General features: G+C 38.9%; 1 protein-coding gene across 1 annotated transcript in view; it reads left to right on the top strand.

The window, feature by feature from the left end:
- Window positions 1–25668, top strand: part of LOC123745350 (GRIP and coiled-coil domain-containing protein 2) — a 43906-nt gene that overhangs the window by 5389 nt on the left and 12849 nt on the right. The window contains exons 5-19 of the mRNA XM_045725834.2: window positions 672–3335; window positions 4643–4888; window positions 5225–5404; window positions 7233–7394; window positions 11007–11174; window positions 12196–12363; window positions 14427–14627; window positions 14821–15036; window positions 15726–15833; window positions 16872–16970; window positions 17661–17751; window positions 17896–18031; window positions 20018–20243; window positions 21082–21387; window positions 24033–24206. Coding sequence (XP_045581790.2) covers window positions 672–3335; window positions 4643–4888; window positions 5225–5404; window positions 7233–7394; window positions 11007–11174; window positions 12196–12363; window positions 14427–14627; window positions 14821–15036; window positions 15726–15833; window positions 16872–16970; window positions 17661–17751; window positions 17896–18031; window positions 20018–20243; window positions 21082–21387; window positions 24033–24206 — 5145 coding nt within the window. The remainder of the gene's footprint in view (window positions 1–671; window positions 3336–4642; window positions 4889–5224; window positions 5405–7232; window positions 7395–11006; window positions 11175–12195; window positions 12364–14426; window positions 14628–14820; window positions 15037–15725; window positions 15834–16871; window positions 16971–17660; window positions 17752–17895; window positions 18032–20017; window positions 20244–21081; window positions 21388–24032; window positions 24207–25668) is intronic.

Here is a 25668-nt window from a genome sequence, read left to right as displayed (position 1 = left end):
ATAGACTTGACTGTGGATTGGCTGATATGGCTTAAACTATGTAAATAGGTTAATAAACCCAGTTTATTATTTTCTAATTATATAATTATTATTATTTTCATGTTGTTCACTTTCATGGAGTGAGGAGCCATCAGCCAGGAAGAAATATGTGATGAAAGCAGTTAAAAATATTCCAATGAATACAATGCATCAGGTCTTCCACACTAAAGAGCAACATATCCAATCAGCACTCTTTGTATAATTAAAAAAAACATTCATGGCAGCACCAATAACCAGATGTAAATTGGTTCCTATGATTTGTCCTTCAAAAAAATACATAAGAGTACAGTTTTGCAAAAATTCACTCTCAATCAACTTATTCTTTTATAAATTGTGGTAAATGTGGACATGTTTGTGTCTGACAGCTTGAGGAGTGTTGCTGTAATGTTTTGCTGGCATTGTGTGGCGCTATGTTGTGTTAACTATGGTGAATGAATGGGTGCAATTGTGTCTTTGGTTTTCTCTTTCTTTGTAGTTCATTTATCTTGTCTAGGCTGATGTTTTCCAGTCCCCTGAAAGTGGGTAACAGGGTAATTATTATGATGAATGATAATGAGTTCTATCTTGCTATAACTGTTCTGTACTTTTTCTGCATTGTATTTCTTTAAAGCTCAGTATTTATATATTTATAGGAAAAAGTGGAAAATCTACAAGCACAGATTGGACAAGTGGATATCCTGAAGATGAAATGTAAGAAATTTCTTCAGGAAAAGTCAGCAATTGAAAAGGAACTTGAGAAGCAACAGAAACTTGCTGCAAAAGGCCTCAAGATACAGGGAGAGCTGAATTGCTTGAAAGAAGAAAAAAAGGCATCAGACATTATTTTAGAAAGTTCTAGGAATGACAAGAAGGCACTTGAGGACAAAGTTAAAAGTTTTGAGAGTCAGGTTCAGAGCTTAAAGAAACTGCAGGAAGAAAAAGATGCAATTCTCAAGTCAAATCAAGATAGTATCAAAGAACTGGAAACAAAACTGAAAGAAAATGAAAGTTCAGTTTTGGATTCGGAGAATTATGTCAAAGAATTACAGGAACAAAACATGAAAGTTCAACTGGTGGAAAAAGTCCTTGAAAATACTAACACAAAATTACGAACAGAATGTGAGGCAGCAATCTCGAGGGTAAACACACTGCAGGAGGAATTAAAGGTAGAGTTAGACAAGAGCCGACATTTGGAACAGCTTGTAGAAGAATTTGAAACACAGAAAACTCAACACATAGCAGAAATTGAATGCTCAAAAGAAAAAATTTTGGAAATTGAAAAAAATTATCAGCAAAAAAATATAGAATTACAAAAAATAATAGAAGAAAGAAATGACACTGAAAGGTCTATGCAAGAAGAAATCGGGCACTTGAAATCAAAACTAGAAGAATTAGTACAAGAAAAAATTCACGATGAAGTCAGAGTGAAGCAGTTCTGTGTTGATATAGAGAATTTAAAGATGGAACTCAGTGCCATGACAGAAAGCTCTAATATTGCTGAAAAAGAGAAAACTGATTTAATTGAAAAATTGAAAGCTCAAGAAGAAGAGAACAGGAAATTAATTGAACATTTGAAACAGAAAGATAATGAACATGTTGACTTTACTGAAAACAAAACAGAATTTGATTATTTGGCTGCTCAGGTAAATAAACTAAAGTTTGAAGTTGAACAACTCACTGAAGAAAAAATTAAATATTTGAAAAACTCTGCTGATGTAGAAAATGAAATATCTTGTCTTAGGAAAAACTTGGAGGATGCACAGAAGGAGAAATCCTCTTTTGACACTGAACTTTGTAAAATTGCTAGTGAAGTAGAACAGGGTAAAAAATCTGTTGAGGAAGAACGGAACAGAGCTGACCACTTAACAATGGATATTAAAGAACTAAAATCACAGAATTCAGAGTTGATTGCCAGAGTTGAACAACTTCAGAAGGAGGCTGAAAATGCGAAGCTTTTTTTGGGTGAATTACAAAATACTGGAATGTCCCTTACATCACTTTGCAAAAATGTGTACCCTTCCTTAAGCAAGACTCTGCTTCCAGTGGATCAGGAAGATGTTTTGGTAAATATGCAAAGTATTAAGGAAGTACTTGCAGCAGCACTAACCAAGAGGGAAAATTTTACACCTGAGGGAGATATACTGAATATAGTTGAAGCTCTTGAACAAGTTCAAGAACAGAGTAAAAGGTTGATAATGTCAAGAGACTCTACAGTTTGTGACTCACTTTCCTCGAGCTTTGACAGTATTAACAAAAGCTTGATGACGTTCTACATTCATGCAGTTGGGTTGCTTGATATTGAGAAGAGTACATCTGTGGAAGAAATGTGGAAGATTATATCATCACTATTTGCCAAGCTGTGTGAAATTGTAAAAGAAGAAATGCTAAAATTAAATAATGCAACAAACACAGTTGAAGAATTAAGAAAAGAGGTGAACCATTTTGAAAATGTAGCTACTGAAGCAGTAAAAGAAAGGGAAATGCTTTCTCAAAAACTGATGGATTCCTTGAATCAAAATGCCATTATTATTACAGAAAAAAATGAGCAATTGGAAAATCACAATAATATAATTGCTGAATATGAGAAATCTCAAAAACAATTAAAGGAATTTTTCGAGGCAGAAAAGATTACATTAAATGAGAAAATATCAAATTTAGAAGAAATGGTTCTGTCTAGAGACACAGTAAGAGCTGAATTAGAGGGTCTATTAGCATCTGGGAATAATCAAAATGAAGAAATTATTAATGACTTAAGACAGCAGTTAATTTTTGTCAAAGAAGAATGTAAAGCGATGTCGAAAGAACATGACGAATCTGCTGTTCAAATTAAGAACTTGCAAGAATTACTTGAAAAGCAAGATAAAGATCTTCTGAGCTTGTCTACAGAGAAGGAGGTTTTACTATCTGAGAAGATTGTTATTAAACAAGAGAATGATTTCTTAAAGAGTACTGTGGAAGATGTTGAAGGAAAGAATGCTGCTAATGAGATAAAGTGGTTGGATGAAAAACAGGACTTGGAAAAGAAACTTGCAATGATTTCCCAGGAGAAGATTATGCTTGAAAAGGAATACTCTTCCCTGAATGAAAGTATTATATTAGGTGAAGAAAATGCATCTCGAGAAAAAACAGCGTTAGAAGAAAAACTGAATTCTATCATTAAAGATCTGGAAATGCAGCTGCAAGAAGCTGGAGATATTAGGGCTGAAAATGTTCTTCTTAATAAGAACATTCAAGAGCTTCAGTTGAAAAAAGAGGATCTTATTGAAGAAGTTAACAACTTCCAGAACTACTTGAAGGTTGCAGAGGACAAAATACAGGTTAGAGAATCAATTTTGTGTTATAATTTTTTTATTTGATATTTTAAGTATGGTCTTAATTTGTAATCCATTTCAGTAACAACCCTAGGTAGAGCCTGGGTTCACCTAGGTAACTGCTCCTTACACCAGCTCTAGCTGAATTTAAACTCATCTTGTACAAGGATCTTTGCAAGTGGTCTTGCAAAGTAGTTTATGGGCAGGGAGATAATGAAGAATTTATCTCAGTCCACTAGCAAGAAACAGCTGCTTTTAGAACATAAACTACTCAACACCCCCTTCAAGTGATCATTGGGATTGCAAGGATAGCCAGTTATGGCTCAGTTAATAACTTACCTTTCAACTTTTCATTTCACCAGCAGCCATCAGGTGGCAACATTAGCAACACAGCAGGGTTGGGAGAGCTGACAACCCCTCACTTTGGTGTCCATCCACTTTGCACTCAGCTCTACTGAGGTCAGCTCAGTTAGGCTGGCTGGTTATTCTTCGAGACTTGACTTTTTGCAGTAAGTGCTCAAGTTAAGTCACATGCTTATCTTTGGCCCCACAATCTGCTCGAGATTCTCATTGTATTCATCTTGGTACTGTCCTACTCTAATTTCTGGGCATATAGCTTCTGGAGGGTGAGTTTGAGTTTTTTCTCCAACTTCCTGTCCTGCTGAAACAGGGGGGTTGTAAACAGGCTTTGGGCTTTGTGCCTTCTGGGTGGGGGGGGCCTTCAACTGATGGCCCAAGGCTGTCGGTTGAAGCTTGTTTGCTTGTTTGTTTCTTTAAGTTGGGGAGTTCTGCCTCTCTGTTTGGTCTTTGGTTGCAGTTTCTTACAAGTGAAGTCTGTTTTGTTATGCTTACCTTTCTGGGTGCCCAACCTCGGTCGATGGCAGACATGGAATGCTCCCAAACACATGGGGTTTCCATAGGCCATTGCTCCCTGTGCCTCTCAGAGTGAGGGGGGAGGGGGGCCAGGTTCTGTCTCGTGGTCTCTGGTAGGCTGAACTCCATTAACCTATGCCCAAGACTAATATAGCGTATATGAGGCTGATAGCTCCATGGAGCCTCCGGGGCTCGCCCTGAAATTGGCATTTCATTACATTCAACGCTGGTTGTTTTTACTATTATGACTGCAGCTGTGGTGAAAGGAAAACTAACTATTACACCATAACAGTAACTACCATTACTGTCATGAGTTAATATTTACTGGTTTAGACTTTTTACTTGGTTATTCCATTCAGTAAGAAAGTCAGTCTTTAAATCTGTAATTGCTTGTTATAATTACTATATGATATTAGTACTCAAACAACAATATATTTCAGTCATTAATTAGTGAAAAAGAAGACTTAGAGAAGAAGCTTAAAGATGCAGACAATCACAAGCTCCAGCTCACCTCTTCCATTGAAGCATCAGCCGGTAGGTGTGAGGAGCTTCTGGCCGAACTGAATGATATGAATAAGGTTTTGCGCGAGAGGGGAGAGAGAATATCACGACTGGAGGATAGTAACAAGGAAAAGTCGCAAGAACTAGAGAGAACTACTCTTCAGTTAAAGGAACTACAGACAAAAGTAAGCTACTGTATTTTATTTTATGATGAAATATTGACATAATTTAAATTACGTACTGTGGGTTGATTAACCTCGGTATTAGTTTCATTTCTCTATCATGTAGTGTATGCATGTAGTATACACCTCCCATTCTCAGCTGTACTGTACTAATGTTTGCCTTCACCAGTCTCTCATTCATTTGTCCATACATTTGGTATACTGCTCTCCTTGCATCCTTTTGAGAATGTTTTACCTAGCAACATTATTTATGTAAGAACTGCTATCTGAGCAGTAAAGATATAGCCTCTTATTCCAACATGAAGCTTTTGTAGCAATTTGTTATTGTTTTCTCGGCAGATGTCCAATAGGGAAGCTGAATTAGCTTCTAAACAAGAACAGCTACAGACTATCACTGAGAAGCTGCAGACATTTAGTAGTGATCCTACAGTCACTTCGCCGGTAACAAATAACCAACAGTTTCGTGAATTAGAAGAGAAAGTCAAGGACCTGGAGCAAGAGAAGACTAACTTAAAGAAGGTATCAACAAGTTAATTATTTAAGGTGCTATGTTAATTTCATTGGGCAGAGAATGAAAGTAAATACCTGTATGATAAATATTTGTGTGAAAGTTATGCTTAATTCTGATAATTAGAACCAGCATCAGTGAATGATGGAGGAAAAATTTACTGAATGGAACACATTGTAATTGGACCAAAAAGTGTTTGGCAGGATATACAGAAAATAACTGTGAAATTGATCATTGGTGAACAACATGGGTTCTATAAAGGTTGCATGGATCACATTTTCTTTTAAGACAAAGTGTAGAAGCCATGTGAGAAAATTTAGTTGTACTTGTATATGGCATGTTATTAAGTACTGGCAAAAATTTTAATTCAGGAAGTAAAACTTATTAAAAACCCAGTTCCACTGGATATTTACAATAAATATCCTAGCAGTACAGTACAGTGCAACCTCAATTCGGCAAACTATTTGGGACCAACCCCCAGTTCGTTATGGTGATGGATTCATTGCAACAGGTGATGCCTTCAGGAGGCATTTATGTAATGTATTTTTTTAGTAATATAGATCAAGAATATTTCATTGTTATATATACGGTACTACTAAACTGTATAATAATAAATCATACTCTATCTTTATATAACTTAAAAAAGGCATACTGTATATTGTACAGGTATACTGTACAGTATAAAGAATTTTGCTTAAATCTTCTCTAGTCTCCATTTGTAATTATAAACACCTTGTGTGTGACGGTTAAAAAGGATGTCAGTAACTGTAAACAAATATTGCTATCCCCGCCATGCTGGATACCAACCTGAGAGAGAGAGGGGAGGCAGGGCGGTAGGAAGGGAAGGCACTGAGGGAGAGTAGCAATGAGGGAGGGTGGGAGAGTGGCAGTGAGAGACAGTAAGGGAGGTTGAGCTGGGGAGGGTGGGAGGAGGAAGAAGTCACAGGAAAATTTATAATTTCAATCTGTCATGTGAAGGGAATTTAACATTTTATCCTGTGACATGATGGGAAATATTTCCACCAAACTGGGAACCATCCCAACATCCTAAGCAAATCTGCACATTCCCTGCATTAGCGAACCATAGTTGGTCAAAATGGGCAAGTTAATCCAGCCTGAAATGTGTACGTTCCAACTGGAGATTCACCAAATCGAGGTTTCACTGTACGTATCTGAAAAATTTAAATTTACCAAATGTTCAAATTATGATTAGGTGTAACCCAAATTTACCAGATTAATCAGTTTCACCAGTAGTTTAGTAAAGCAAAAGTCCAATTAATTGAAGAGAAAGGGCCTGTGCTTTCTGGTAGGTATTCCTCCTGGCCTTGGTACTGTTGCCTTGTAGAGTGAGCCAGACTTTGGTCCTGGCTCTCGGTAGATAATGGATGGGTGTGGTTGTACCAGATTCAAGCTCAAGAAGCCACTGGGTGCCCACCATATTAGGACTTTATATTATATTCAATACTTGCTTTGTTGTATTGTTCATGTTTAGTTCATAGGTATTGCAAAAAGAGCAAGTCTTCAAAGATACATAGGTATAACAAATTTTTCTTTGAAATAACGGTCTTAATATCCCTTAAAATCTTCTACCTCAATGCAAATACCATTGCTTTATCCCTAAATTAATCTCGATGAATAATACATACCTACTCTAGTTGGTGGCCTAAGTGCCATCTCTACTGATCATTTGCCATAGTCCTTCATTATGTGCTGCCTATACATTACTACTGTACCATATATTGGTAGTACCTGTACTCTATTATGCTCTCAAGTGCTAAAGGCAGTGAAGTTATTTTTTCTACCAAATTAAATACGAGTTCAATCACTTTAAAATTTCAGATTATTCAGTCACTGGAGAATGAGCTGTCGAGTAGTCGTGAGAATGCTGGTAATGGCCACGATGCTCAGAGTGAGGTTATGAGCACCAGCACAATCGGTCGAGCAGAAGACACACAACGAATGAAAGAGCTGGAAGACACGTTTGAGGAGAGATACATGAAGGTAAATTATAATTGGCTTATTGTATTACAGTACAGTATATCTGAAGTGCAGTGATGTTGACGGTAATATTTATTATATTATAGATTTGTTCAGTTAACCATGCCCATCTTCGTCTATATTACAAGGCTTCATACTACTTTATTTTTTTAGGCCAGTAAATGCTTAGTTTAGCATCTTGGTAATATTAGATTTATTTTTAACTTTAGCAAAGAATAGTTTTATGTTGTGTGCTGGAATGACTCATCCATAATAATATTGCAAGAGCAATAAAATGTGTACACACTTTTTCAATTTGGTCACCTCATTCTCGTCCTAGGTCTTTCATTTTGGTATAAATGTATTCGCAATGAAATTCCCTACTGGAATATATGCATATAATGTCCAAAACTGTGGCTCGCCCTTCCCACAGCCAAGCCGAAAGCAGGCCAAATTTTAAAATTTTTGACCCCATACTGAGTCGTTACCAAACGTTCGTCTACTAAATTTTTGACGCCATACTGCATTGTTAACAATCAAAAGTGTTAAGAAGTGACTAAAAGAGTGAGATTTAACCCTTAAACTGCGCAACGCGCCTGCAGGCTCACGTCTGGTTTGCGCAACGCGCCTCCGGGTATTTGTATTTTTCACGTTCCATTCAAAACTCCCGCGGCTACATGGGGTTCACATCAGCTTCCTCAGGGCTCTTGTAAACAGACGCCATCTTAAAAAAAAATCGTGGTCCACATTCCCGGGTGTGGGAGCCTCAGTAGTGTGTGAGCAACCAAGGCTGGCGCTCGCAGCATGAGCGCACAGCACTGCTGTTCAGCATGTGACCACAGCATCGCCTAATAATGTCAAAATATATATATAACTTGTATTATTTAGCTATGATAGTGTTATATTAGAGCCTGAGTGTGATAATGACTGGGTACAATGTTCAAATATCAGTGATTCAATGCTGTTCACGATGTTCACAGCGCTAGCCACAGCACCACAGCATTATTTCGTTCATCTAGGAATCTTCAAATGATTTCTTAGGTTCCTTTTCAAAATAAACGTGTGGTCAATTATTCATTTACAGGAATTAGTGACCAGGATTGTGATAATAGCAGGAATGTGGTTATAATTAGCGTTGTGCGTAGTATTGTGGAAGGAGGAATTTTGATGAGGGAGGGAGGGCGAGAATTGAGGAAGCCTCATTGTGTGTGTGGCTGCCACTCTTGTTTTGCTCACCATACTAGCTTAGTGGTTCGCTATGGGCAACACATATGTACATGGGTATATATAGTGTAAGAACAGCAACAGGAGAATGTTGAGAGGAGCTATTTTGGTGAGGGAGGTGACGTAATCGTAGCGTCGTCTGCTGTGTGATTTTTCATGCAGTGTATGGTGGCCACTGTACTGTTTGGACACAATACCGGCTTACTTACATAGTTCTGGTAAATAAAACATGTAGATAGGTATATAGAACATGTGTAATAAGAACTATAACAATATGGGGGGAGGAGCAATGTTGGCGAGTAAGATGTTGGAGTGAGGGAGACAGGCTGGGTGTGGCTGCTCTCACTCGAGGTGTTCTGAATGTGTTGATGGCCAAATGCTCTTGTTGGCCCATACGAGGCAGCTGCTATTGGCCCATACGAGGCAGCTGCTGTTGGCCCATACGAGGCAGCTGCTGTTGGCCCATACGAGGCAGCTGCTGTTGGCCCATACGAGGCAGCTGCTGTTGGCCCATACGAGGCAGCTGCTGTTGGCCCATACGAGGCAGCTGCTGTTGGCCCATACGAGGCAGCTGCTGTTGGCCCATACGAGGCAGCTGCTGTTGGCCCATACGAGGCAGCTGCTGTTGGCCGATACGAGGCAGCTGCTGTTGGCCCATACGCGGCAGCTGCTATTGGCCCATACGCGGCAGCTGCTATTGGCCCATACGCGGCAGCTGCTATTGGCCCATACGCGGCAGCTGCTATTGACCCATATGCGGCAGCTGCTATTGGCCCATATGCGGCAGCTGCTATTGGCCCATACGGGGCAGCTGCTATTGGCCCATACGAGGCAGCTGCTGTTGGCCCATACGAGGCAGCTGCTGTTGGCCCATACGAGGCAGCTGCTGTTGGCCCATACGAGGCAGCTGCTGTTGGCCCATACGAGGCAGCTGCTGTTGGCCCATACGAGGCAGCTGCTGTTGGCCCATACGAGGCAGCTGCTGTTGGCCCATACGAGGCAGCTGCTGTTGGCCCATACGAGGCAGCTGCTGTTGGCCCATACGAGGCAGCTGCTGTTGGCCCATACGAGGCAGCTGCTGTTGGCCGATACGAGGCAGCTGCTGTTGGCCCATACGCGGCAGCTGCTATTGGCCCATACGCGGCAGCTGCTATTGGCCCATACGCGGCAGCTGCTATTGGCCCATACGCGGCAGCTGCTATTGACCCATATGCGGCAGCTGCTATTGGCCCATATGCGGCAGCTGCTATTGGCCCATACGGGGCAGCTGCTATTGGCCCATACGAGGCAGCTGCTGTTGGCCCATACGAGGCAGCTGCTGTTGGCCCATACGAGGCAGCTGCTGTTGGCCCATACGAGGCAGCTGCTGTTGGCCCATACGAGGCAGCTGCTGTTGGCCCATACGAAGCAGCTGCTACGCGGTGTTCTGAATGTGTTGATGGTGAATGTATATAGTGTGTAAGTAGATTGTATATATACACAAATTAGCATGATACATAGTAAATATGTGCTGCATATGTGTACACAAGTTTCATGCACGTAACACAGTGTCTACGGACAGTACGGATGTTGTACTGCGATATTATAGTGTATGTGTTCATTATACATTGGATTGGCACATAAAAACAATGAAAATGTATTTGGAAAGGTGCGCAAAAAATGAACGAAAATATATTCGCGGCAACTCGCGCGCCCCGCCCCGAGCGCCCCACCGCCCCTGAGAGCTTACGGCACGGGCGCACGGGGAATGATGACGTCACGCCCCAACTTCCGGACCCCATAGCAGCCAAAGTAAGTACAATTTCGCCTTTTTTTTTACATACCCATACTGAGGGAAGGGTTTTTGACACTTTAAAAAGAAAAAAGAATTTTTTCCAGAGAATTTATTTCCTGCGCACTGCGGGGGTGTCACATTTGGAGGCAACGCAGTTAAGGGGTTAAGGGTAAGAAACACCCTTGTTTAATTCACATGATGTTGAAAGAAAGGAAGTGAACAGTGATTTGTCATTTATTATTTTTTAATGACTGTAATATGCAATCTGCATAGTAGTTTAACCACTGCACTGTGCAAAGTGCCTTTAGGCGCTTTGAAAGTTGTGCTATTTTTTTTTAATTGGGCTATATTTTAATTTTTTATTACTCTTTGTGTTTTGAAATGGAAAAAGTTGAGTTTGGATACATTTTGACATTAACTTTACCTGAACATTTATAAAAACAACAAAAATAGGTCCTTGACAATTGCACTAAGAAGTTTTTGCCAAAAACAGGTGCACAGTGCAGTGGTTAAGAACATTATGTATATGGAATTTTACTTTAAAAATTGTCAGATAAGTTTCTAAATATGGTAGAAAGATTGTTTTTGTCCTTTAAAATGTCCTATGATAGAATTTATACATAAAGTTTTTCTTTTAGCTGAAAAGTGTAGCTATTAAGCTAAAGAAGCGTGTAGCAGAATTAACTGCACAGCTGAATTCATCAGAAGAAACACGCAGTAAGCTGGCAACAGAGAAGGAAGATCTTAAGAAGAAGGTGGATGTTGGAGTTAAAGATAGTATAAAGGCTGCATCCAAAAATATTCAGGTTAGAGTTTTTCTTTGTTTTACTTTTGCTAAACATTGTTTCCTCTGTTCTGAAACTATTTTTAAATTGTTGTTTTAAATGTGAGTTTTACTTCTATTGGAGCCTCCAAAATTCAGTTAGCAGCAACGGCCAGTATTACTTCCTCTCAAACAACACTCATTAACTACGGTGCTACTCATGAAGAAATTGGTGAGACTGTGTAAAATATAGTGTACAGGTATACAGGCACCATGAACTCTCAGTCCAGCCGCTGACCACCCCGAGAATTTTTGGAAGTCTTATTTGCACTGAATATAAAGTGAGCATGATAGTTTTTTATTTTTTGTTTTGAATCTAAACCAAAGATCAAAATGAAGGTGATGGAGTAATGTGGCATAGAAAGGTACCCAGGCAGACAAAACCAAAAACTGTTTTCTCCAAATAGAGAACTTCATTGGCATATTTCATATTTTGGGCTAACCTGGTGGTAGGCTGCTTAGTATTTTCAAAAGAATGTCAATGAATGTGAGTGGAGAATAACCTTCAATGTCTATACACATTGCAAAACTAAAGCACTCTTGTGGAGCTTTAGATGGCTGGCCAGGGAAGCACGGCCTCTTGCTACTGAAAGACAGGAAAGGAGGTTCGACACTCAAATGCTGACATTCTTGAATAACTGATTGTTGGACTGTGAATCGATGCCTGTTGGTCAAATCCAGCCATAACTCCTGGTCAGTGTAGCAAAAGTATAGAGTAATTTGTACTGAAGGAGCATTGTCTTGAGGTTGGTTCAACTCCGTTTTACATACTGTAGTTGTATTTTGGTTTCAGCTCTTCAGATAAGGTTTGTTTACTGGTGAGGAACATTTTAAGATATTTAGTTAGTAGATAAAATGCAGTGCTAAAAATATGACTATGTTACTTGAGAGAGTACTATTCAACTTAGATTACACCACTATTACTTACAGCCAGATTGATAGACAATCATTGCTCTGTGATAGATATAATCTTCAGTGTAGATATAATTGTTTGACAATTATAGGTACTGCAAGGTGAAATTGACAGGCTGCAAGATGAAGTTGACAGTAAGACAAAAGAGCTGAAGGAACAGGGTAAACAGCTGAATTCAGCAGCAGAGCAATTGGCATCTGCTAAGTCCGATCTTGCCGTAGCACAGGATGAAAATGGGATTCTGCACAGAACTGTTAAAGTAAGTTTTTGTATGTACACAGGTACCCAACAATGGCTGAGTGGAAGACCTGGATCCGATGCTCCAGAAACTGATACTCGCTCCAAATTAAAAATTCTGTGAATTACGTCTTAATACATACATGGCCATCATCAGTGTACATTTTCACTACACATGAACTTCGCTAAAATATTAGCTTCGCTATCCATGATCCTCAGTACATAATCTATCTGAACATGCTTGGGTGGAGATCTTTACTATACAAATGATCTTAACCTGACCTTCACCCAAGTGAAGATTATCTGGAATAGAGATCTTCACTACACATGATTGTCACCATAGAAGAGTCACACTTAATAGAATCTTCACCATGTCCTGGGATCCACTTACTAGCGCCCTGAACTATTAAGTGGCCCCCCAGAAAACGGTACAGTATTTCATTACATTCATCACTGTGTTTTGTCTGTGTGTGTGTGTATGTGTTTGTCGCGTCTACCTCATACTTAATCATTACAATCACACTACTATGCCTACTGGCAAGGACCGGTTTGTCTACATGGCAGTGTTCTTGTTATTTTCTTGTATCTATGCAATTTTTGTAAATGACATGACCAGAATATCTTTATACCACTAATTAATAACTTTTTAGGCCAAGTTTAACCAGTGTTAGACAAGATTTTGAAATAACAGATTTACTATATGTTTAATCAGGCAGTTAAACTAGTTTTGGGTCAAATTTAAAGAAAGTATTAATATCAATCTATACAGTATATATAAAAGAATATTTGCAAGAAATTTAATATTGAAGAAAATTTGGCTTCTTATTCAACTACCTATTAGGTATGATATATATTTCATTTACAGAACAGTACAGTAATTTCTGTGGGGAGCCCCTACGAGTACCTGGAGCTATCGGGCTAATATGTAATATATTAGATCGTGGCATTAGTCTATGGAGTTCAGCCTACCGGGGACCACAAGCCAGAACCTGTATCCCCCTCAGAGAGGTGCAGGGACCAATGGCCTTGGAAAATCCCCCCCTGTGGTTGGGTTTTTTTCTTATTTGCCATCGACAAGGGTTAGGGACCCAGAAAGGTAGGCATAACAAAACAAACCCCATATGGTAAGAAAATTACAACTAAAAACCAAAAAGAGAGGCAGAACTCCCTCCAATCCCAAGGAAACAAGGAAACATCATTCTCCACCGCCGTGTCGCTCGTCTGTGCAGACCTCCCCTCCCTGCGCCGCGTACCTAGCATTCCAGTTCGCTAATGTGGTCCGGGTCGGACGTCTTCTTTGGCCTCAATTTCCAAGGCGGTGTTTTGTCTTCATGGTGACCTCTGCAGTGTTGTGCGTGGTGGCCAGGTGTCCTCAAGGGTACCAGGGCTGCATGCGCTTAGGGGGCATCCTTCCCTAGGCGTCCTGTGAGTACTGCCCTTGCATATCAGGGTTCTCTTCCCTGGTGCGTTCGGGACTCATTTCCGTCGGGTGTTTTTGCTGCTCGGCATTTACCCCAGCTCGGTCATTGCCTAGGTCTCCTTGTTGCTGGACTGGTCAACCAGGCTGTTGGACGTGGCTGCTTGCAGCCTGGTTAATCAGGTATCCTTTGAAGGTGTTTATAGAGTTCTTTCTTGAACACTGCAAGGGGTCAGCCAGTTATACCCCTTATGTGTATTGGAAGTGTGTTGAGTTGTCTCGGGCCTCTTATGTTGATAAAGTTCTCTTTCAGGGTACCTATTAGGATAAGGAAAACCCCCAACCATAGGGGGGAGGTTCCAGAACCATTGCTCCCTGTGCCTCTCTGAAGGGGGGCTAGGTTCGTGGTCCCCGGTAGGCTGAACTCCATAGACTAATGCCCCAGTCCAATGTATCACATACTAGCCCAATAGCTCCAGGGAGTCTTCGGGGCTCACCCAGAAAATGGAGTTTCATTATATTCAACACTGGTTTTTTTATTAGTTTTAAAAATAACAAATTTAAATATGCAATTTTGATATAAATGTGAGGGTAATGTAATTAAATATTGTGTAGCCATGACCTAAGCTATACAGTATACTATACAGTGTATTATATATTTTGTTTAGAACTTAGAGGAAACCATCTCAAGCCAAGAAGATGCAGCAGGAAGCCTGAGGGGACAAATTATATCCTTAGAAAAAAGATTAGGAGCAGAATTACAAAAACAGCAGGCACTGGAGGACCGAAGAAAAAAAGCAGAAGAGAGAATGGAAGAAGAAAGACAGCGAGCAGCCCAATTTGTCAAGGAATTGGAGGAAGCTAAGCAGGTGCATTTAAGTATTTAAATTTTGTTTATTGTTTGTAGATGTAGAACACACTTCTCATGTTTATGATAAATTAATATGGAATGGAAATATATACCTGTAAAAATAATTATCCACTTAGATAACCTTAAACTTCCTTTTAAGAAGTTTTGTCTACCATATAGGTACTGTATAGCTAAAGCCCTTTATTTTACAGGATTCTAAAACAAGAAGCCTGTTAGATCTTGAAATGCGAGATTATGAGCTTACATTAGAAGAACTGAATGGGCAGTTAAGAGATAAAGATTCCTGCTTAGCTGATCTACAAGCAGCAGTTGAGAGAGAAAAGGGACGGTCTAGCAGTCTTCAAGACCAACTGACTCATCTCACCACTCAGGAGACCACTGAAAGAGAACGAGCTGATAAAATGAAGGTACAGTTTGAGTTTAATTAAATATTTTCTAAATCTCATAAATTGTTTCAGTTGTCATTGTTCATATGTACTGTATATGGCAGCAAATACTCAAATACTGCTTCAATACATTCATTCCAGCTTAAGTGAAACAAAATAATAATACTCTCTAGTGAAAAAAGCTTAATATATATATAGAAAAAAAAGGAAGCCTATTTTGCATTTAGTGGGAAGAATTTTTCTGTGAGGAGCCCTGGAGGCTACCTGGAGCTATCTGACTGATATATGCAATATTAGTCTGGGGCATCAGTCAGTTGGAGTTCAGCCTACCGGGGACCACGAGCTTTAGCTCGTGGTCCCCAGTAGGTTGCAGTTTTTTATGGTGGCCACTTTATGTGGCGCACCAGCGCTTATGCATTGGATCCCCAAGGTGAATACCATTACACCAGGTGTCTGTGACCATCTCATGGTCTACCAAGAGCATGAACCAGAATCCTGCCCTCTTTCAGAGGCAAGGAGCTTATTGTGGTTTCTGATGAACTTGCTTTTTATACTTAGTACTTAATAGACTTCTTTGACAATACTTAGTTTTTCACCAACATTAAGTAATGCTTTTGTAAACTTAAATTACTAACGTTTGGAATTAATTAGTTACTCCTCCTTTGTTTCTTTGCTTAATGATCTATTGTCTTGCTTCTTTGTTAACCCAGAAACTTTTACTGGAGCACAAAACACAGTTGGCTGAACTACATCTTGCCCAAGAAGCTCAGTCAGCTACAAAGGAGATGGACCGAGTAACAATTGAACAACTGACACAGGTTGGATAATTATTTTTATGTTTTTAAATAGTTAATACGTCAAATTTCTTTTAGGTTATATTGTTTAGAAACTTTTTCGAACCCGAATGAGTTGTATGCTTGTTTGTCACTTAGTGTTATGAAAAACAAGCATTGGCTAAAATCATTGTTAGTGAGCTTCTGTTTATAGATAAGTAAGTTCATTATCTATTGGTATATATTGATACAGAAATAAGTAGATGTAGTGTAGAAAAGGGAAGAGAGTGAATGTGAATAATGTGCCAGAGAATTGGAAAGAGCTGTGATTGTAGAACTGTTTACAAATAAAGGAGAACATAGTGAGTATAAGAATTAAAAAAACATAAATTTATTGTGTAGTGGATAAGTGATTGGAAGAGTACAGGAACTGGCTGAAAAATTGGCCTGAGGAACAGGGTAGGTTTTCTTGCTGTTTCTTACTGTATAATATTACTGCACAAAAAATAGAGAAAAAGTAAATCAGAAACATTGAAATAATTAGGTAATAATATCCGGGGGCCCGGGTGCATGGGGAAATTGTGTAAAACCCTGGTTTGTGTCTCGGAGAGGCTGCAGGATCCGTGTGAGGTTAGAAGAACTCCCGGTTACAATTCGTTTACCATGTCGTGGCACAGTCGATTAAGGCACATCTGGGATCCTCTCGGACATAGATTTGAACCCTCATCACGGCCCTTGTGGATTTGTTCATTTGATACATAACACTATTGTGATTTCTGTGTGTAATTCAATGCCGGTTTTTTGTTTATTGTAAATAATGAATTCCAATCTTTGGTTTGGGGCTGCCGGTTTCACTCCATTTGAAATTATATTTTTAATTAGTCTTTCTTCTGTTTTATACTGTGAGTTCATTATGAATTTGTAATAGTGTGACTTTATTCTAAAGAAAGCCTAATATAATTCTGCTGTAGAGTGATACAAATAACCACTGAAATATATGATATGTGATTAAATATGGTTCATATTTCAAATGTCTTAATGAATAAGTAACCATAAACGTGTAGCTGGAATTATTGTTCCCAGGAGGTTGAGAAGCTTAAGTTGGCAATAGCAGAACTCACCTGTGAAAAAGTGAAATTAGAAGAGACTGGAAAGCGTAGCAAGTTGTCTGCTGAACGACAGGTGAGTTGATTTATTTAAAATTTATTTGTTATTAAAAATAAACCCAGAAAATGAAGATGTGAAAGGAATTTAGATGGAGTTCTAAGCATGTGTCCAAAATATGTGACATTATTTGATAGAAATATTGACTAATGTAAGTAACTCATGTGTTGTAACAAAACATTCTCATTAGTGAATGAGAAAATGAACAAGGACATATATGGTACAGCATCATCATGATTATTTTTTTTTATGGAGAATGAAGGACATTGGGCCTGGTATGAGAGTTAGAGAAGAGAACTAGTAATTTGCATAACAGAATTAGCAGTCCCTCTGGCGCAGTGGTAAAACACTTGCCCCGTGCTTTGCGAGCAATTTGGCCTGGGTTCGTATCCTGGCCAGGGAAGATTGACTAGGCACCAATCCTTAACTGTATGCCTCTGTTCACCAGCAGTGAATGGGTACCCGGTTGTTAAAAGATTTGGCAGGTCATATTCCTGAAAAAATTAGGATTAAGGACCTATCTGAAATTCAATGCGTGCTACTGGCTTTACAAGAATGTAAGAACTCTTGTATATTTAATAAAATGAATAAAACAAAAGTAAAGAAGGGTGGAGAAATGTAAGGTAGGATGGATGAGATTTTGTATATAAGTAGAATTCATCTTATTAAATAACTTGGCATATACTTTATTATATTTATCTTATACAGATTGAAGTCTTAGAGGACCAACTCATGAAGCACAAAATTGAAGTTCAACAACTGGTGGCTGAGCGGGATACCATCCAAAATGAATTTGAAGGTGAAGTTTGACTATATTAGCTTCATAACATCAAAAATTTATCATGCTTCCTCAAAAATCTGAACCTCCATGTGTTAATAAGATTATTTTGTAAACATTTTTAAGCAATAAAATTATTACTGAATTTGTTAAAATTTTGTATAGGGTATAAAGTTCGAGCTACTAGTGTCTTACGGCAAAAGAATCGTCCACCGGAAATCAACGTTAGTGAATTGCAGTCGGAAAAGGATCAACTTCAGACTGATTGTGAAGCAGCTCAGCTAAAAGTGCAGCAATTACAGTAAGCAGTGTTTAATTAATGATGCTGTTGCTGGTCGTAGTTTTTTTTTGTTTTTTTTCACTGCATCGTTCACTCCAATAAGCTATTTTCTGTGGGGAGCCCCTTCGACTTCCTGGAGGTATCTGGCTAATATGCAATTCATTAGACCTGGGCATTAGTCGAAGGAGTTCAGCGTACCGTGGACCACGGGCCAGAACCTGCCTCCCCCCCCACCTCAGAGAGTCACAGGGAGCAAGCAATGGCACTGGAAACCCCCCCTCCCCCCCCCAGTGTTGGGGGTTTTCCTTATCCGCATCGACTGGGGTTAGACACCCAGAAAGGTAGGCATAACAAAACAGACCTTACATGGTAAGAAAATTGCAACCTAAAACCGAACAGAGTGGCAGAACTCCCTACTCCCTTCCAATCCCAAGGAAAGAAGCAATCAAGCAAACGTTACACCCCACTGCCGAGCTTTTCGTATGCATAGCCCCCTTTCACCCCTGGGAGGGGAAGGGGGGAGCAAAGGACCCTCCCCACACTGGCGACCCAGCCATTCCAGTTCGTTGGCTAATACAATTGGCTAATACAATCTTCTCTAGATTCCTAGATTTCCTACGTAGTGTTTTGCCTTCGTGGTGTTCTCTGCTGTTCGTGGTGTGGTGGCCAGGTGCACCTGAAGTGTATCGGGGTTGCATGCACTTAGGGCAGCCTTCCCTCTGAACTGGAATGGCTGGGTCAACGCCAGAGGGGGTACAGGGCTCTCCCCTCCTTGGTGAGGGGGGGGGGAGGAGGCTGCACGGACAAGCGGTACAGTGGTGATGTGCGACGTTCGCTTGTTTCTTTGGGATTGGAGGGAGTTCTGCCTCTCTCTTCAGTCTTTGCAATTTTCTTACCATGTGGGGTTTGTTTTGTTATGCCTACATTTCTGGGTGCTTAACCCCAGTCGATGGCAGATAAGGAAATCTCCGATCATAGGGGGGTTTCCAGGGCCATTGCTCCCTGAACCTCTCTGAGGGGGGGTCAGGTTCTGGCTCATAGTCCCCAGAAGGCTGAACTCCTTTGACTAATGCCCTAGACTAATGAATTGCATATTAGTTCTATAGCTCCAAGGAAGTCTCCGGGGCTGTCCCAGAAAATGGAGTTTCTTTACATTCAACGCTGGTTTTATTGTGCAGATTAAGGACTGAGCCTTTTGAGTATTTTCCATGTAGAGACATACTTGTTATTATTGTGTAATCTCTGTGGACATGTATTCTCAATTTGTTACTTATGCCTAAAATAATAGGGGTTCCTTGGGGCACTGGAAAAACAATACAGATAATAACATGATTTGTTACATAAATTCCATGTACTGTCTATTTTAATTTTTTGTAGTAAATTTTTTCTAGTAAGAAAAACAATTTTGGCATTTCTATAAATACAGTGGTACCTCCATTTTCAAATTTAATCCGTTCCTAGAGACGGTTCAAAAACCGAAAATTGGAAAACCGAAACAAATTTTCCCATAAGAAATAATGTAAATTGAGTTAATCCGTTCCACACCCCCAAAAATATTAACTTAGAAATATATTTTATACACACTACTACTGTACTTATATTTTGTACTACAGTATGTACAGTATAAGTATATCTTACCTTTATTGAGGACTCTTGTTGGGGTATAGAAGACAGTGATGAAGGGGGAAGAAGGAGAGGTGTTAGTGTTTGCAAGGGGAGTCCCTTTCCATAATAACAGCAGTGATGACATTTCTGGGGTGCGCTCTCAAGTTTTGCAGGCATACCACTAGAACCTATTTGTGGCTCACTGCTTGCTTGTCTTACTAAGACTCTGTCTGTAGACACTTGTTTTTCCTTATGTTTTATCACTTGTCTGTAGTTTTTCACTTGTCTGTAGTTTTTCACTTGTCTGTAGATTTCACATAAATGAGGTCTTTTGGAATTGTTTATATTTATATTCTTAATATGCTGTATAACATTTAATTTTGCTGTTACTGCTATTCATAGATCAGAATTGTCTGCCCTCCGAGCAGAATACACTTATATACAATCTGAGAAAGATGGAAATGCAAGACAAGTATCGTCACTTTCTGAGGAGCTAAACAGGAGGGAGAGTTCACACCATGAAAAAATTGCTATCCTCGAAAGTAAGATGGAAGGTAAAATTACTGAATACCAAAGGATAATTGCCAGCATGTCTAATCAAAATGAAGCAATGAGTAATAACTTTAAGGTTAGTGACAATATCTTTTGTAGGTTCAAGGTAATTAAGAGTCAAATCCTCTTCTTAGTGGGTAATGCTCATGTGATAGTTTTGTTGACTTTGTATTGTTATTAGGAAAAAGGGGGTTGTAAATATTTGTTTATGCATTTTTTAAAGTGAAATCCTGGCAACAGTTTACAATATGTATAAATATTGATGTGTGTTTGGAATACTTATTATTTTATCTTGCTGTGAATTTGCCAGATATTGAATGTGCATGTTATTCATTGAAATTAAGTTCAAGCAAGCTTTCTAAGAGAAGAGTCTTCACAAAATAAAGTTGTAATTAAATAAATGGAAAGACAGCAGAAAAGTATTTAAATATTTAAATAGATTTCTAGTAATGAAACCAAAATTAATCATTTTAAAGTTTGATTTTTTTCATTTATCTTTTACACAAATTAAATATTTTTATTCTCTTGTGGTCTTGAGAAGTCTTGTCTGGGAAGCTGGAACTCAGGTTTACAAAGCACAAGAAACATAATGACACAGCTAGTAAAATCATACAAGTTTGATGGGTTAATAAGTAACTTATAAAATCACAAGATAAACAAACTTGGTTATTGATTGGCATAAACAAATAATTAAAAATAATGTCCACTCCTCTGATGTGTTTCATATTTTTCATCCATCTTGATTGTTTTATCAGTGTAATTTTATCATGGTATAACATTTGCATTATCAATGCTAGTGGTTTTCATTAACTTTGATGTTAATAACAAATTAACTGTTAAAAGCTTATTATAAATTAGTAAAGGTTAGAAAGAAATACATTTCCTTTGGTAATTAATTCCTTTTTAATCAACAGAAACAGTTGGATACTTTGAAGCAAACTCACTCCCGAGAAGTGGAGCAACTAGCAACTAAACTTGAAGAATCTGAGGACAAGTTATGGCAGCTAAAGAATACTATTAGCAATTCAGTTCCTGCAACGCCCTCCAATGTTAGCACTACTCTGGCCACTACTTCTAGTGCTCCTAACCTGGTGCGCTCGGAGAGTGACCACAGCATGCCAGGAATGAGCCACAGCAATGCTCAGCAGCATCGTCGCCAGCTCAGCCATGGCGACGAGCCCAGGATTGATGTCACGAACATGGTCAGAGAGGAGGGAGAGGTTAGTGTTATGGTGTGAATGATTTATTCATAATTAACCTTCTTTCACTAATTATTATTTGTCTTTTTTCAAACTCATTTATTGTCAGCTTTTATAAACACAAATATTACTATCCCATAGTTAGCGTCGGAGGACGTCCCACGTCCCGACGTCCCACCAGTACATGTATTGCAGTGAGAGAGTAATTGAAAACCAGAAAAAAGTTAACAAATCACTAGATAGGACTGTCACTTTGTTATGAATAAGCATATGTACTTATGTAAGCTTAACTTAGGATATTAGAATATAATAACCAATATCAATTGGATACTCATGTCTTTTCAATCCTGTTGAAATATTATACAGTACAAAGAAGTTTGGAAAACACAAATACTTAGTGCATGCTTAAAAATATCAATATCCCTCATGCCAAATATGTGCAATCTACTTTGTATAAGAATGTGTAGGAATAATTAATATTTTTAAGTGGTTTGACCATGACCCGACTTTTCCATCTTATCCAATGCATTCATTTCATTTTTCTTCCATGTGGATAATAGTTAACCATTCACTGTTTCTTTGGAGTTTCTCTATATTTTCCTTCTACTGTACAGTATACTGTAATTGAAATGCTTAATTGTTTTCTTAAGATGGATGCATTGCTTTTGAATGTATGATTAAGTTTTTGTATATATTCATATCTTTTTAGTTTTAGAGTACTGTATTAATATTTATAAGCTTGAAATTTGTAAACTACATGAGCATGATTTAGTTTTTATTGAAAGCTATTTACTTTGATTCTTCTTAGAGTCGTAAGGTGTTAAATAACTGTAAATATATTAAATATGATGCTGTTGGTAAGAGAATATCAGTTGCAAGCAGGTTATTGCAGTTTTATTAATACATATTTAAATTTCTTTGTGTATTTTGTGACTTGATACATATTAGTACTGCTTTGTACAGTAATTACAGTAGTTTTTGTTTTTGTTTTAGCTGTATTTAAAAATTTGAGAATACTGTACAAATATTTTGACTTGCTCAAATCCTTTAAATACACAGAAAAATTTTCATGGTCATGCTTATAGTGCTTACAAATTCAAACGTCAGAAATACTATGATAGTGTGAAACAACTTTGTTCTTCTCTTCAGAATATTCATCAGAGAGGTATCTTGTGATTTACACCAAGGACAATTAGTGAAGGTCAGGTCCCTGATTGATTATATGAATGATGGAAGTGGGGGTTAGAGGTACACCAGAAGAATGAGGATCATTCCAAAGCAGATTCAGAGAGCATATTGTTACCATTAACATTCATGGAAGACTACTTTCTGTGGGGAGCCCTGTCGGCTCCCTGAAGCTATCAGAATTTATATGAGCTATGTTTGTTTGGGGGTCATCAGTCACAGGAGTTCTTATGCCTACCAGGAACCATGAGCCAGAACCTGGTCCCCTCAGAGAGGAGCAGGGAGCAATGGCCTATGAGGACTTTACATTTAATGTACCGTATTTGCTGGTGTATAAGACACGCTTATTTTATTTTTAAATGTGTCCAAAAATTGCCCTGCGTCAAATGCGGTTGTAGTATTACGGATGTGAGACCGAGTGCCGTAGGCTAGGGAGCCGGACGAGTGTACTGGGTAGTTTCACTAGGCACAAAAGTTTTTGTTAATAATAAAATATTGAAAACAAGCCAAATTATTCAAGTACAGTAAATTGTGTTATTAACACTGTTACTAATACTGTCCTACTAAACCCTCTCCAGGTATGATGGATAGGTGAATGGGTAACTGGCTGGCTGGTAGACAGGCAGGAGTGGGGGGGGGGCAGGCAGATGGATTGGCTGGCTAATGGGCAGGCAGGTAGACTGGCTGGCTAGTGGGCGGGCAGGTAGACTGGCTGGCTAGTGGGCAGGCAGCTGGACTGGCTGGCTAGTGGGCAGGCAGGTGGATCTTTATTTTCAAAGATTTAGAATATAGGTTTTTAGTATGGTTTACTGTAAAAAAAAATCGTCAATATTGTATATCATTTGAAAATAGGCGCCAAATTTAGACAAAATAAATTATAACTCCAAACTTTTAGGGTTTATAAAAATCCATTCAAAAGGGATTGTAGAACAGACAGCTGTGCACACTATATGTAAATATAGTGTGTTCTTTTGCAGCAACTGAGAAATTATTTATCATTCAATCAAATTCATTGTACAAGACTTTAACATTTTTTAACCCATTATGAGCAGATTAGGGAAATATTGCAGGTACCACAGATGAATGTTTTGAAGGGCAAATTACAATCATAAAAGGACTGATCATCTAGAGGTAATCAACATTTTTCTAACTCTAGAATTTAATTATGGTTGTAAGTGGTTAATGGGTTTCTTTCATAGTAGTGTCTATGATAACGCATGTTTAGCTTAATTATTTGTGTAAATCATTTCCAGTAAGCCTACAGTATATTGGTTAAATCACATTCTTGAAAACGCTCATGTTCTCCACATCACCGTTGTCAGAAATGTTGGTTCCAGTATGCTGTATTGTGAAATTGTTTAGAATTATTAATTGACATATTAAAGAGCCTGTCTATATAAGCAAAATTCAGAGGTACTTATAACAAAAACAGCATACTTTAAAATTTCTTCATTAACTGAATGTCTTTCACATAACCGTAGGGCTCAGAGTGGGTGGAACCTGTTCATCGTTCCCCGGGTAAACAAAGGGGTTATAGCCCTCCGCCCCTAGAGCAACTTATAAATTCCCCTCTTACATCCCAGGATGACAATGTCAGCATTGCCAGCATCAACACAGATGCTACTGGGAAGGAGATGGCTAGGCTTGAGGCAAAGGTGAGCATCTTGTTGATGATTAAGATATTTGTTTTGTGGCTTGCTTGGTTTTGTGCACAACTTTGAATTAGATATCTTTCATAGTTCTTGAAGTTAGCGTGAGTTAAAACTATGATTTTAAAAATTTTCTATACTACATATGCAATTGCTGATTCTTAACCCCTGCATTGCGCACCTGTTTTTGGCAAAAACTTCATAGTGCAATTGTTAAGGACATATTTTTGTTGTTTTTATAAATATTCAGGTAAAGTTAATGTCAAAATGTTTCCAAACTCAACCATTTTCATTTCAAAACACAAAGAGTGATGAAAACATTAAAAAACATTAAAATATAGCCTAATTAAAAAAAGATAGTACAACTCTCAGAACGAGATTTCTCGGTTGGCGCAGCACAGTGGTTAAAGAGGAATCTTTTGCCAACTTCATGTTCTCTTTCAAAAAAGTGATTGTCTTTTTCTAATCTAGCAATGTTTTTCTTTAAACTGTATGTAAAGGAAGTGTATGTATTTATTGGGAGTATATATATTAAAAGTTGTTCCTATTAGGTATCATTCGTATAAATACCTTATGGTTTTGACTAGTTCATTTTTCTATATTTTCTATGTGGGAGGGAACCCCCCTTGTAGCTCCCTGAAGTTACTACTGTATACTGATTTAGTACTAAACTACTATGTGCCATCAGTTGCAGAGTTCTTATTGGCCTACCGGGGACCATGAGCCAGAACCTGCCGCCCCCCTCAGAGAGGTGCAAGGAACAGTGATACAATGAAAAATGTAATGTAAATTTATTCATGTCTGCCACCACCAAGGGAAGGCATCCAGAATATCAGCGAAACAAAATGACCACTGCTTAGTTAAAAACCATTTCGCAGCCTCAAAAGAGCCTAAAGAACTACACCAACAATGTAAACATATGATAACCTGAGCCTGATAAGAGCTACTTTGCTCAACCTCCTTCCCCATGTTTATGGGGAGGATGCTCTGGTTTTGGGTTGCATGCTAGATTTTCTTTGTTGCAATAAGCCAGGTTGGTCGCTTAGTTTGAAGCCCTGGAGATGCCCTGCGTGGGTTTTAGGGACCAGGATTTGAGGGCGTTGGTTGCTTCAACCTTGGTTCCATTCGTGCCCTTACTTCCTTCCCTAGTGGGCATGGTTCGCCCTGATCCTTGCTCCCTGCTTCCGGCTCCCAAACATCTGAGGATTTTGGAGTTGGGGCGGGGTTTAGCTTGAGATGAGGCTCGGGTAGCTTCAGGGACTGCCTCTTCCGATTCGGGCGCGGAGGTGGTCGAGTCCGACTTTTCCGCCAAAGCTTCTGGGTCGACCCAGCAGACTCCCTTCTTTGAAGCTTTTTCTCTGGACACTGCCTTTTCTTCAGGAGTGGTGGGCATGGAAGAGGGGCCTCTATCGGGGGGTTCCCAGGGCTCGGGGGAGTCTGTTAGGAACGCTTTGGCTCTGTTTGCCCC

The sequence above is a fragment of the Procambarus clarkii genome, chromosome 44 (genome assembly GCF_040958095.1).
Source record: "Procambarus clarkii isolate CNS0578487 chromosome 44, FALCON_Pclarkii_2.0, whole genome shotgun sequence".
NCBI lineage: Eukaryota > Metazoa > Arthropoda > Malacostraca > Decapoda > Cambaridae > Procambarus > Procambarus clarkii.
The sequence above is the reverse complement of the archived record's forward strand: the minus strand, read 5'-3'. Positions and strand labels throughout refer to the sequence as shown.